The sequence below is a fragment of the Opisthorchis viverrini genome (assembly GCF_000715545.1).
Source record: "Opisthorchis viverrini unplaced genomic scaffold opera_v5_293, whole genome shotgun sequence".
Lineage (NCBI taxonomy): Eukaryota > Metazoa > Platyhelminthes > Trematoda > Opisthorchiida > Opisthorchiidae > Opisthorchis > Opisthorchis viverrini.
In genome coordinates this window covers 98615-113389 of record NW_008751951.1, presented here as the reverse complement: position 1 = coordinate 113389, position 14775 = coordinate 98615, and the positions used below count along the sequence as shown (strand labels likewise).

The 14775-nt window shown below is 42.7% G+C and overlaps 1 protein-coding gene across 1 annotated transcript in view; it reads right to left on the bottom strand.

Moving 5' to 3' along the window:
* Positions 1-2641, bottom strand: part of T265_14923 (hypothetical protein) — a gene marked incomplete at both ends in the record, with an annotated part of 26282 nt that extends 23641 nt beyond the window's left edge. Inside the window, 1 exon segment of the mRNA XM_009175800.1 lies at positions 2456-2641. Within this exon segment, the coding sequence (XP_009174064.1) occupies positions 2456-2641 (186 nt within the window).
* Between the last annotated feature and the right edge of the window lie 12134 nt (positions 2642-14775).

The following is a 14775-nucleotide window of genomic DNA, read 5'->3' as shown; positions in this document are numbered from 1 at the left end:
AGATTGCCTGAGTGAATGTCTGGAGGTGTAGGCACCTCGGAATGATTGTGGTAAGCTAGCACTAAGTCCCTCCCCCATCCACCTTTATTCTTTTCTTTACAATAAGGCTTTCAAATAAGTCATGGCTGTACGGCAGTGAAGCATTGGTGTTGAGCACTGATGTCATGCTATCGTTGATGATGATGATGATAAAAAAGGTGTGCGGTCTTTTTGGATCGAGACGCAACATAACGGAAGGGGCGCGAAAATCAAAAGTTCAAACTTTTAGAAAGTAAAATTAGCAATAATTCGGAAAATAAAATGGCTTTTGGGGATAATGATAGCCCCAACACAGACAGCGTCACCCTGGATAATGTCCTGAAAAACACCTGGCATAAAATAAATAAAATTCACTTCTGGGGAGGGGTGGTGAGATGTTCACGAGGTCTTGATAGCTCGGGTGAATTAAGTGGTTACTACCTGGATAGCTGCTGGCTAATCTGCTCATCGAGCCAACCACTTTGTGTGCCAATTTTTTGTCAGGTAACTTAATCAGTGCGCAGTTGGCTGAGCAATTTCTCTGTTCTTGCCTGCGTTTACGTAGCTTTAAAAATGTTTCATGTCTACAGCTTGAAACGCCGTTTGAAATTAATCGTGTTGTGGTTGGTTAGTCGCGGTCTGTGCTGTGTTTTGGTCCTTGTTTTGTGTTTTGAGTCCTGTAGATACCATCCTTTCTGCTCCTTCCTGTTTGTTCCGACTAGCCCATTTGTGTTGCTTTGTGATCTACCTACCAGTTAGTTGATTAATCATCTGTCTACATTTAATTTCAGTAATTTGCCATTCTTGAGACTGACTGGTTGAAATACGCGGCTCCTTTTTTGGCAAGTCTGTTCTGTGGACTAGTTGGCTCGTTGACTGGTACGTCCTTGTTCTGCTCAATTTTGCGCCTCCTCTTCAGGTTAATTTGTTATTTGCATTTGGACCTCCGGTACCCTCCTTTGGTCCGTTGTGCTGCTCAAAGTTTGATGCCCCTGGGGTCGCCCATTCGTCAGGGAACATAACTGAACTCGATGCGGTTGTTTATTGCTTAATCGATGGAGCACCAAGCTTCCGTAAAACCGGATCCATTGATTGTTCTTTCTTGGTTTAGTGTGTTGAAATTTTTCCAGTTGAACTCATACTATTCGTGTGAGGTTTGACGATTTTTTTTAGCTGACTTCGTTTGATGGCTTGCTCTCCACTTATCCAACACAGCGTTTGTCAGACTTCAGACTGAATTTCGTGGATCACACAAATAGTCTAAGTTGTGCTTTGATGGTGTACATCGTATTGCATTCGTAGTTCAGGAAGCCTTGTTTTATGTAATCTTGTAGTGCTCTTGCAGTTCTGTGGGAAGCACTATGCCACGGAAACTTGTCACATTGCCAGGGGTTTCCAACCAGCACTTTGCTCTGCATTATCGCTTCGGATCCTTATTCAGTGCATGTTGCTGCTAGAATTCCCCAGATCCGGTAGGCTGCTCCAAGCACCTATAGGAGACACGACATATTAGCGGCTCTAGATGAAATTCCTTGGACAACCGTTTCTTTGGAATAGTTTGCATAAAATTCCCTCTTCTCCAACCTTCGATCATTTTATTTGCAGTGCGCCACAGTGCGCTCGAACAGCTTTTGTTTGTGGCATTTCAGTGGTTACTCGGAATCAAGTTCATGTAACCCGTCTTGCTGCTGATCTTCAGTCGTTTTTGTCCAGCCTAATAAGGGGAAAATGTCATTTTGCCATTGTCTCTCTAGGCTCATAGGTTCTTTTATTGACCGAAGCTTGGATGCAATCTTTCTGCAAACTACGGTCTCCTTGTGAATCTCCTGAGGAGTTCGCACCGCCGTCCTTGAATTTGTTGGAGACTTACAGTTGTCAATGGCTTTTTAATTTTGTAATACACGAGTACTTCGTTCTTCAAATCCAGCTGCAAGCCACCATGTCATGCCTCATCAAGAAAATGTTCTTTGGCGAATGCTCCAGATTAAATCTGGATTCTCCGGCAATTTTTCTGGCGCTTGGCAGCAAAACTAACTACTTATGATTTGTGAATACTGCATCAACTGTCTACCGCTCCTAACTGGGCGACCTTGAACTTGAAGTATCCAAACATTCTAACCGCTAGTCAGCGTTGAACCGAGGGGTTCGTGTATGAACTTCGCCTTGCCGTGAACTGAGGTGGAAAAGTCCTTTCTGTGTGATTCGCTCCATTTCAAGTTGACTGCTGGCAAATTCATCATTCTAACCCAAAATGGCTATTGTTATTAGCTGTAAACAAAAGCGAAAATCACAATCAAGTCGTGCGTTCATTTTACCAAACAGAAGGATGAAAAAACCACTGGTAGGTGGAGGTGAAAATGCACTAAACGTTTGCTCTTCCCCTTGGAGTACATGAACACTTCGAAACTAGGAGACAGTTGTGGGGATGAGAACTCACCAACATCAGTTCCGAAGGTATTGGAAACTTGCAGTGTCCACAGCGCTGTAGCTGAGGTTCAATAAACAATTTGATCACCAGAAGGAAAACGATTGAAATGCAGGAGATTGCCAGCGTGATGAGGTTGGTTTTTCTAATATGCTTGAATAGGTTGTAGAATACCTGTTGGGCGAAGTGAAAATGCATGTGTTGATAACAGTTTGTTGTAATTCGGCGATATCCTTCACGGGTTAGGACCCGGTGGAGGACGAAACGTTCATCCGAACATCTTCAAGTAACAAATGGATTTGAACCATTTATTGTGGTCTGTGCGCATAGCTTCCTAATGGCGTTCGGGAACTTCATAACATTAGCCTCTCGCCGCTGCAAACCTTACACTGAATCACGATATACATGGTTCGAGTTTGGTGGTTACTTCCCCGTCTTTCCTATGTGGACCCTAGCAACATAATAGTGTCTGGGGTTGTATGACCACTGTGAGCTGACAAGGTAGTCTTTTTCGGGGACTACTCAGAATTGTTGCGCCGGGACAAGAAGAGAATTAATCGAACGAGAGTGGAATTAATGTGAATTATATAAAACCCACAAGCACCTACAACTAATCAATATGCATCCAGCAGATTCGAAGCATCCGTGACACTGCCGGTGTTGGAGATTTCGACAGATAACTGACACAACCAGCACACTCACTGGGTCGTCGTTTATAACATTTCACTGCGAACCACATCGCTCAACTGTTCAGGTGTGTCTCTCGTCCGCTGGTGGAGTAGTAGCAATATGCTCCTCCAGCATGTCAGTCGTCCTAGGTTTGAATCATGGCAAGGTTTAGGAGATGGACTGCTGATGAGCTGAGAAAACAGCCAAATTCGATTCGAAAGCTTCTCCAATTTGGTATAGACTTAGCGGAGTAACCGCGTTAGGACAGGACGAAGACTGTTTGAACGAGAGCTATGCAAATGAGGGGTGTTAGTTGAAAGGCGAACTGGACCGTTTCGCGTTCGTTCCTCAGGGATTCCAATTTGTGCCACGAGTAATTTGCACTATTTGCCAAGCGGTTGTAAAGCGAAACACACATACTAATCACTACCAAAAGATCGCTGGTGTTCGATTAGAAGCGCAGCTTAGTTGAAAGAATCTTCACAGCTATCGAGACGACCATATTAGAGTTCTGGCCTAAGATGGTGACCTCGAATGTTGCTTGTTGATGCTAATGATAATTTCACTTACGACCGAAACGTGTTCGTCAGGACTCAATCCCAACGAGTACCTTCTGCAACACACCACTGACAGAAACACACACACGATACTCCCCTAGAAAAAAAGAAATCTTCTTACCAAAGGCAAGTTACAGACTGAAAGTTCCACCACCGAGGAACCAGAACTAACAAGAACAACCGGGAAGCGAGACTTCCGAGTTTCAAACAGTCCATTGGCTCCTCCTAATTATCAGCGTAATATTCACATGGTTCCAGACCAGCAATACTGTGTTCACACAGAATAAAACAAATAGAATTATTTGTCACAGGGCTGGGGAAGTGTTAAGCGTATAGAATGCAAAACGCTTTAGTTGTCTAACAAACTAAGTGTTTCATTTTAAGCGGTAAGCTTCCTGATTCTAACATTTATCAGTTTCGAGTGTTCTGTATGACAGTGGGTGACCGACTGGTGACAACCGACCATCGTCAGGATATATCTGGCCACCGTAAAAGACGGTTTGTGGAGCCTTGTTTCATATCTATAGCCTTGTTGGATACTGTTGTATAAGAGGGAATAAATATTTTTTTGGATGGTCAGTCATATCCCCTGAAAGACACCGAGTCGTTGAACGGTTACTACAGGCAAACTGAAAAGGATATTTAATGTTCTGTTTTGTGAATTCGCTGACAGAACGTATCAACCTCGATCGACGGTTGGATAGGTGCTGTTTAGCGCAAAGATCAGATCACATTTGAAAGGTGAAAGCAACCATACGTCTTTCATCCTCCTGTAAAGCCAATCAATCCGCTGAACATCGGCATCCAAGGAAACCTTATTTGGTAACCGGGAGCTACTGTCACAAACGGGGTTTTTTACTGTCCGCCCTCGGACTCTGTAACATGAAGACGTATTTTCTTTACTGTTCTGTACAGCTTGCAGTGTACCGTTTAGGTTGAAGACTGACAAATTTAAATAAAATATCTACACGTCGACACTTGCACTTTTTCAGTGGTAAGGATTGCAAAACATCCTGCCTAGGTGACCTGATTTTATGTCAAATACTTTGTGTTTCTAACAGTTTCCGGTTCAGCTATCCAGGTTTCTGCCTTTCCTTTGCCCGCGATGGAAGTTGAGAATGAAATATTTTCCATGAACGATTTTTCTCACTCTACATGTCGACCAATTTAAATGCACTAAAAAAACACTGATTTGTACCTAAATGCTTCAAGAGCATGTTATTAAAGATTAATCACTCAACAAAAAATCATGTCGTTGATAAAGCAAAGGCTCACAATCCAACCTAAATGGCAAAAAGTCAGAAGTGAATTATTCTCCGTCGCACCACTTTGAGTTCGACAAAATCAACTCGAAATTGTACCAATTGGTCAATGAGTTGACCCAAATGTGTTTCCATCTCAGGTTCTCTTTCACGATCTGGGGCAGCTGAACCTACGAAGATTCTTGGTTGCTTTGAATTTTCAGGTGGGCTTGAACGGTTCTGGATGTGTCAGAAAACAAGTATTCATACGCTTGGCGTGAACAATTTACGAGAAGGCCGTAGAAGGGCAGCTTTTTTTACTGGATGACTAACGAAACCAGCTTGTTTTCACTACTGGTCGGTAATCATAGTTTACCTTCGAATGTCTTGAGTCACCTTTTAAAATAAAGTTGCATGTTACTTAAGTAGGCCGTTTTAACCTGCGAGCAGTTTTGGCATCTCTTACTAGTGTAATTTATAGATAAAAAGCATTCTATGATCGAGGGCTTTTCGAATGAGACTTATTGATCAGCAGTAATCAATCCACCGAAAATGCCCCCAGAATAGCTATGAACGGACTTATTGAGCCGAATTTGATATTGCATGTTGTCGAACGACGTAAAACCGAACGTCAAATGCTCGGCCGTTGAGCCCAGTGGTATTCGTATCAAGTGTAACCAAGTCAAAGATCTAAAACCGCTGAATGTCACGATGTAAAATTTAAGATGTTTAGTTCTTTTGTCTTACAAAAAAAAGTAATAAGGGTTGAAAGACGCAACAGGACAAATTTTCCAAGTGGATTCTGGGGGGGGGGAGTTCAGTTGGATTCCCACTATGCTGCTACCGCGTAAATTCGGCTCAACCGCGCGAAATTCGAGGAACGTCCGTCCTTTCGTAATAATTTATGAGTCGGTCGCAATTCAAACACGACATCTTGCCTACTTTTTGCATTGGGTTGTTCTGCACAGTACTGCTTTTGTAAATAGTATGGCGTGAAAAAATCGCTGGCTATGATCATTTAATATTCATGTTAATCCGATGGTACTTTAAGAGTCTTTTCGTGTCAACGAAGGCTCACTTCCGCCGGGAAAATCGAGTGCCAGCCCATTTAACTTTGCAGTGTACAAAGCCAAAAACCGATGCCTTCCCTTTCGTTTTGGTTGGACTAGATTCCTCGCAGTGTCACACTCTATCCCAACAGGACTCGAAAATTACGGGAAAAAAACCTCTTGATGGATATGTCAAAGTTACGTTGTCGAAGAGCCAATCAACGTTTAGCAGACGGTTAGTGAATTTTTTTCATTCACATCACATGTTTGAGAGGTCCCACGCCTGTCCCGCGCAATTATTCTGGTGAGTCTAAATCAAAGACGAATTCCAGTTCCGATCTCACTGGACAACTGACATGCGAGGTAAACGAGTTACCAGTGCTCCAGTGGCGCAGAGTTCATCCACATGATCGGGCGAACGCGTTTACCATTGAATAAGGTAGTTGTTTCTCGACCTTCCATTACTTATCTCTTTGGTGTGTACTCACCAGGACAAATGCACCAGAGCAGAAAGAGATAGTTCAAACCGAAAACAACCCACAAATAATAGCGGATTTTTATTCCCATCCGAACTCATTTGTTCTTTTGTTTGAAAAAAAAACTGAAGAATATTTTTTATTGTGTCTGGATCTGTGCAAAAGTTTGACGATACTTTTGCGTCGTTGTATTTCGTCCCAACTGTGTTTACCTGTGCGGGCTAAGCACAGACAGTCCAAAATAAATATGTACGAACCATAAATGTTAATGTCAATCTACCCGCATAATTCCTTTGGTCAGTGAGGTTGCAGACTGAGAATTCTCTTATCCTACAGGTGTTGTAAAAATTAAGTCATAGTATCCAACTCTTATCATCTGTACTCCAGCATCCATTCGTTATCTCAAGTCACCCAACTATTAGATCAGGCAACACGCAAAACTATTCGGAGCTAGATCACTGCGCCAGAAGTATCCCAGTCTCCAGTTTAAAACGTAAATATTGTGGTTTGGTGGGTGGTTGCCTGGGTTAGGACTCCAAAACAATAAATGGACAAGAATGGCTACAAGTGCCTACTACCTTTGTAACGGTGATACTACTGATGGGAGGGCATGCGAGTAGTATGTTTCCTCGTAAATCCGCTTTGCGCCTCTTGAAAAGTGAGATCTGTTGTGGGATTTGTGGAGTTGCTTTGTAGCATTTGCCTGGGTTTGAGCAACAGTCAATGAATATCCACGAAAGTTCAGGAAGCCGTATTCAAGAGAAGATGGATGTTCAGTTTTTGTGAACAAGCTGCATATGAGAGTTTTGCTTCTCTGTCCAATAGTTTGTAACTGGTCAGTTGGCATTTTCTATTAAATAGCTTTGCAGCGAAGGCCTTCTTTTATTCACCTGTATGTTGAACTAACCAAAGTGTTTTGAAACACAAAATGCAATTGGATGTATCGATTTGGGCACACACTTGAGAGTACGCGGAGTGGCAATTGAGTGTCAGGTGAGATCGATAAGCGGTGGAATACGAAACGAAACCCATCATCAGTCGATAACACGAACGTTCAAAATAACTCCTCAGCCTTCTTATGTTCCAACTTTGAATCACACATTGCTCACGAAAAACGGGCTGGTAAGCTCGTGATAAACTTGTGCGTACTTCTGTGTCTCACCTGCCATCGCTGCCTTCTTGTGTGACACTCGGTTGAAGAAGAATACCATAAGGGCGGGATTAGGATGCGTCTCTCGTTATTAATATAAAAGCGAGTTGGAAGTTAGATTAATTCGTTATTTACATATGATTATGGTTCAGGTAGACGGAAACCCGGATACTAGGCCTATCTGATGAGTTCCAAGAATGTACAGTTGAAGGGTTTCCAGCAACCTTAGAAAAGGCTGCAAGCTAATAAACCATAATTTTCAAAGACTGCGTCATCAGTGTTCCAGACAAACAAGAGGAGATTTTGCGATTCGCCTCATTTTCTTGTGCACACCAAGTTAGAGAGTATCCAACTGACCTTAAGGAGTTAATCTGTTCTGAGTCTCAGTTTGGTTCTGGGCTGTTGGGATGATGTTCTGAACCAAATTTTATCATCACATTCTTGCTTCAAAAGTAAGACCATTCTATTTTCAACAGCATTGTTTATGCAGAAACAGAACAAGTGCTAAGAAAAACAATGTCGGCCAGTGTGTAACCGAATGGGAGATCTTCATAACTGTTATGCCTCATTCGCAATGCACTACTCATAAGGTTGCAGACATTCTTCGACAGCCCACGACCGGTTTCGCCCTTCTTGGAGCTCATCAGGTAGGCGCAGTCCCCGAGTTTCCGTCAACCTTATGATCTACTTGAAACCAAACTGCACGAACTTAGCGAACTAATTTGATTTTGCAAGAGACTTACCTGGAACCCAGCTGAAGCTCTCGCCGGTGATGTTTCCAGGCAATTAAATGTGATGAACCAGGCCACCTCAGGTTCCAGTTGGTACAATATTCGAGATATCGTAATGCACTACTCATAAAGTCACTGAAACATCACAAACGACAGATTCAGCTGGGTTCTAGATGAGTCTCTCGGAAAACCAAATTTGTTTGCAAATGAGTGTATTACGCTATTTGTTATGACTTCCTTCATCTGACTCACAGGAAAAGACGCTCACTATCTAAAATCTTTTCGTATCGCCACTGCCCATGCCTGAGAAACGGCGAAGACTTTCTTGCAGAACGATCTAATAGCTGCACATGTATGCGGTCATCACCTAAAAAACTATTAAAAAACATTTTTGGACTTCTTTTCAAACATTCCATTATGCAACACCACACCTGTTAATTATCGCTCAACAATCCGCTCCGAATGTTTCTCGAATTTGTTGAAAAACGATGCATAGGCTAGCGAAGGTGAATGACAAATTAGATGTGCTGTCGGAGTGGCTAACTTCCGAACAGACATAATTAAATTATTCCACTCCTCACTTTCGTGACTTTTCATTTGTTCCAACACGACAATATTATTTTTTGCTGTTTTTGCAAGTCTTTCGAACAGTGTCCACACGAGTTTACGTGTTGAGATATCCTGTCGGCACGGCTGCAGTCACATGCATTTATCCATAGGTCTGGACCCTATGCTGCATCATGCTATTGTTCTGGCAGAGAACCAAATGGTTGGTACATCATTGGTAGCCATGGGGCCGTATTGATGAGACTTACAACTTTATGAGTGAAGCCATTTCTACACATCCTAATTCCTGCCCAATTCTAAGAAATAAACGTATACAGGCAACTACTGATACGTCTGACACTTTCAGTCAAGATGGAACATACTGCTCACAAGGGTGCTGAAAGCATTTCGACAGTCCACGGCTGGTTTCACTCTCGCTGGATCCCATCAAGTAGGCGCAGTACATGGGTTTCCGTCAAAGTATTGTATTCCCTACCCTCAGATCACTTCTCTCACTTCATAGCCCTCACTAACTGACTGGAAGTCGCGGGTTCGAAGCTACCGGAAATAAAGTCGAAACTTCACACGCTGATCGACAAGTAAATATATGGAATTGACAAGACCCCAAGCTGGACGTATGTTTTGGATAATACAGACAACGCTGAATTCGAACTTGAATGCCCAGTGCTTTAAAACACTGTTTTCCCAACAAGTCTACATTATTTGTTGAGCAATATTTCCATTTCTGTCCGTTTTATGGCTACCGTTTCCGCAACTCTTATAATTCATTGGTCCCCTTCTGGAGTCCATACAACATTTTCGGCTTCATAATTTCAAATTTTAGTTTCAATGGCTCAATATATCTAGGCACACCATTGATATTCTTTATGCAGTGAATGCTTGTAACTTGTGCCTGAGGTGTGACCGTGGCTTGGTCGTCCGAGGAGTTTTCTGATGACTCCCAGTGCTGTTAACCGGACGTCTCAACTAGTGGATGACCTCAGGAAGTACTGTGTCAGATACAAAAGCAGAACTCGTCAGAGTTGAGACAAAATAGCAAAGGCAGTTCTGTCTTTTTTTCTTTCAAGAATAAACCTTATAAGACTTAATTTCACCCAAAACAAATCTACTCAGAACTTGGGGGATCCTTGGATCCCTTTAAAGAGCGGAACAGATGTGCTAATCAGAGGGGAGCTCATTCATAATTTGCAAAGACATTCTCGATCAGGGCTTGACTGAAAACATCCAATTCAACCAACCTGTTTAGACGGATGAAACTGCTGTTGCCAAAGCCCTGACTTACCTGCGCTGACGAAAACAAATACTGATGATTTCAACCGATTAGGTAAAAGTTCACAGGCTCTAATTAAGGGAATCCCATTCAAAAATAATGCGGTTCCATATAACCCTGCACTTATGTCTAATAAACGATCAGTCTTAGTATGATTAGAGCAAGTGAGTGACATGTATGTTTGTTTCATAAGCTTACACAAACTATGGGAATTACTAGAATAAGACAGTTTCCCGAGAATCTACAGAAGGTTTTTTACGGTATGGCTAAATGATTCTGTTACCAGGCTCTCAGACCCTCTATAGTGCGTCCGCAGCAACTTGCCCCATTGCAAACCCTCTCTCAGATCATGACATCGAGATGTCATGCTATTTGAAAGAGAAAACTATTTCCCGTACTGCACGCCAATTCTTCCGCATCCACGTGCTGTGGTCTTTCGCCTCCTTCACTCTCTACCTCTCGTTACTCGTACGTTTTAAGTTTGTTCGACTCGCCGAGAGATCAAAATGAGATTGGGAGCGCCAATGCACATTGATTTACTCAATATTCTAATAACTACGGTTTTCAGAAGTCATCTGGTATACCCTTCAGATACCTACTACTTCAGTCTCATTGGACTTTTTGAGCTATATCATTAGCGTGTAAAAAAACGTTTTAGATGTTTATGAAGTTACTGAAAACTTTTGAAAATATCACTGCTTAGTTCACCCCTACTGAGGCTCATCAGGCAGACGTGGTCACCGAGTTCCTGTAAACTTTTTTAACCCTACATAAATACCAGAACTTACGCAACTGACGAAACACACTCAGCTGCTTTGGTGTTATCAAGAAACTTTGTGATATTCTTCAGTTGAATGTGTTCTACAAAGAATACCCGTCCATTTGCTTTAGAAATGGTCAAACGTTGCATCCAAAATAGTACTTCTGACTATTTCAACCTCATTGATGTGCCATGTGATTTTCTACTGTCAAACTTTTGGTGCGGCACAACCAGTGACCCACCGCTACGCACCATCACGCTCCCCAGTAACGCACCGATGATGTCACCTCGATTGGTGAAATGTTTGCGATCAAACTGCACAGCTCAGCGAACAAGCCGATGACCATTTACGCTACCTGATCTACGAACACTTTCCTCCATAGAAAACAGTTACTGTATATTGGATTCGGAGTGCCGAGCGAGGCAGTCAAATCCCTTAGGCGTGAAGACGTCCACCTCTCTGTGAAGTGCTCATTTTGGTGTGCCCATAGCGGCAACACGCTCGGCTCGCATGAGAGACGTCCGGAGTTGGAGTCCCGATATGGCCAAGGATTTGCACTGCTGATCAGTTCTAATAAGAGAGAAACTTGAGTCCAGTGCTTCCATCGCTTGATGCGTGCCTCCAAAAAAAGTGGTGCCAGAACAGGAGGAGGACTGTTAAGACAACAGTGAATATGAAGTCTAAAAACCACGCAGCCACCTACAAATTCCACTTCGTCATTTAGGCGCAGAGGATGCAGCTATGTCTGGGTATGATGGGTAGTCACCAACACAAGGTACAATAGGGTAATTCCGTAAGTTTTGAGAATTTTATCTGGAGAATTACATCTAGAAGCCTTTATTGAGGAGTTCCAACTCACTATCTTCTTGATGCTAGAATGCCTTAAATCATGCGCGGAATGCGAAAAACGGTGCTTGAATTAGAATCAAGTTACTTACAGACCACTGTTCCGTTTCCATGATTTGACTAATCTCTGATTCCGAACAAGTTACAAACGGTATATATTTGAACTGCATGCTGTTTTTCCCGCCATTTAGACTGATCTAATTGGCCACTGACTAGAGGACATTTTGGATGAGGAACACACTCAACCAGAAATTATACGAGCCAGAAACAGTCACCGAAGCTTTTCTGATTAAGGCTGCAATAAAGACCAAACTACAACGGGTTCTTTCTCATGAACCATAATCTGAGCATTGTTCCTGGCAGTGGCAAGCCATGCAGTGCAGAGACGTCCTTCTCTGCCGAGATATTTCAACGAACTCTCCAGCATACCCATAAACGTACTGCAAAGGCGTCCTAGAATGTGAGAAACTGCATGGTGAGAACAAACGAACTAGGCCTTCTCTCAGTCCCAGCTGTTTGCCGGTTACAATATCATGGGTTCTGGAAGCCAGCACATGACTACCTAGCCATCTCTTTCCGATAATCCTTGTCTGTCCCAAGTCTGGCTAATCATGATGTTTAAAAATTCAAAGGATGTCACTAACTAAACAGCAGTGGGTGGAACAGAAAATTATGGGTATGCTGCTCTTCGTGTTTTTTTGTTTCAGTCACATACACAAACCGCATGGAAAAAACTTACGGCATAAACACTAGCCGTGTTTTCTGCATTTGGACCGGAGCTTTTTTCATAGGGATGAAAATTCTATGTTGTCTCACTATATGGTTGTCCGGACTATTAATCACCGACCATAACAGGACGCAATCGCATAAAGCTAAGAGAAAAACCCTCATAAACATTGCTAAGAGTGGACTAACATCGACGTGACTGGAAATGAATGCTTTTGTCAGATTTTAATCCATTTCCGACGGTGAGGCAAACGGGTTTCGGTTGGATTCAAGTCAATCAATTTGCGACAAACGGACACCGACTGATTTGATTTATACCTGTCGGTAAACTTTTGCACGGAATATGAACCACACAGGTTGTGTGGAATACATACGAACTTGGTAAACATTACAAATGAGAATTCGAGGGTGAAAATCCATCGATGGATTTTCAGCAACCTTATGAGTAGTACATTACAAATATACATGTATCGCGATATTTCAAATATCGTAGCGACTGAAACATGAGGCGGCCTGGTGCAGCACATTCAGTTGTCTGAGAACATCATAAAGGAATGATTCAGCTGGGCTCCAGGTGAGTCTCTCGAAAGAACCAAATTAGTTTGCAGATGAGTGTATATTCGCTAGAATTCGAGGGTCTTCTTCAAAGCATTATCGAGATGTCTAAGAAGAGTGTGTGAGAAAAACGGCTCCAGAGTTGTTGTTGTTGCGGTTTGTTAGGTAGGCGGTCGCCTTCGAACCTAGAGTGTCCAGACATCCAACGATCTCACGAACGCTGAACGGAGATGTTTTTTTCCTTATTAGGTTCCAGAAGCATGGAACTACTGATCCGCTTGATGTTTTTCTCCTAACGGCGGAGACGAGCCGTGGAGTTCCATGTTGAAATGGAAGATTCGTCGGCCCAGGAGAGTAAACTACCGAGCCCAACTAGAGATTCAGCCGTTGGCATGGAGATCCCCAAAGTCGTCAGCCGGAGGACTTTCTTACAGTAAAACAGTGTCTGGCGGACAGTGCTTCTTTAGCTCTTCCGGTGACAACAGATGGCATTCCACCGTTACTGGGTGGAACGATATAGCTTATATGAACTAAAAAAATTGATCACATGCTTCGAAAGTTGCCATGATATTGATAGAGGGATAGAGTGAAGTTTACACATATGTTGAGAATCATGGAAGGTCGATGCCTACGTTCCGTGTGATTGATAAGTGAATGCTTTTGATTATTATGGCTCCAGTCGAGGGTACACACCAGTTACTTTTGAAAAACGGTTGGCTGGAAACAGGTGGTAATTTATCGGTCGCATGTGACCTGTTGAGAGGCAGTCATCTCCGCAACGAATTGTCTGCGCCAGAGATGAAGCACCATAGTTTTTCGTTCCCCAACGAAGGAAAGTCGTGGTTCAAAAATCTGAGTTTTGTGAGGTCCGTACTGGTGATGACTCCCAATAAGCATAAAACAGTGCTTCTCGGCTTTTCAAACTAGACTGGCTTCACTGATAGAATGAAATCTCTATTGAACATTAGCAAACCTGCCCACATCATCAGAACCTATATTAATGTCTCTTTTTTCCAGCTAAACACTCAGTGGCAAACTACGTCATTACTGAGGTATGGCTCAATGTCTGCTGCATCGCTGGGGTGGCTGGATGTCATTCACAAAGGTCTTTTGTCAGTTGGAACATTCTCCCATATATTGCAGTGCTGTTCTTGACGTATATGTTTGCTGGGAACACTGTGACAGCTCAATAATTCATCAAGGAGCTATGATCCCAGGGTTTTCATCCACTTGAACACCAAATATTAAGCAAGGGGTCATATGCACTCATCTACTTTCGATGCGTTTTCGACAATCCTATAAGTTGTGTTGTAAAAAGCCTCGACGTCTTAATCATAAAATCACTTCGCTGAATTATATATAGTTGTGTATTACCATTATCGTGAGGTTCATGTGAGAATCAACTGAGACTGCAAATAAGTGTACAATTCCGATAACACACAGTAGACATAAGACCGATCGAAATTCAGAGCCTGGACCCACCCGATGAGCCCCGAGAAGAGCGAAACCATTAGTGGAATGCTGGAGAGTTTCATGTACATTATATATGGTGTCATATTCAGGCTAATTACTACTTCAGTAGTAGCTTTTCATAACGCACCTCCTTTATGTCGTCAAACGTGGACATTCCGCACACTATCTCTCCATCACAGAGGGGCTTCTAAACACGTGCCCTAAAGATTTCCCATCCGAATGGCACCTGACGGCCCCAACTTGCGACAAAGAATGAACGTT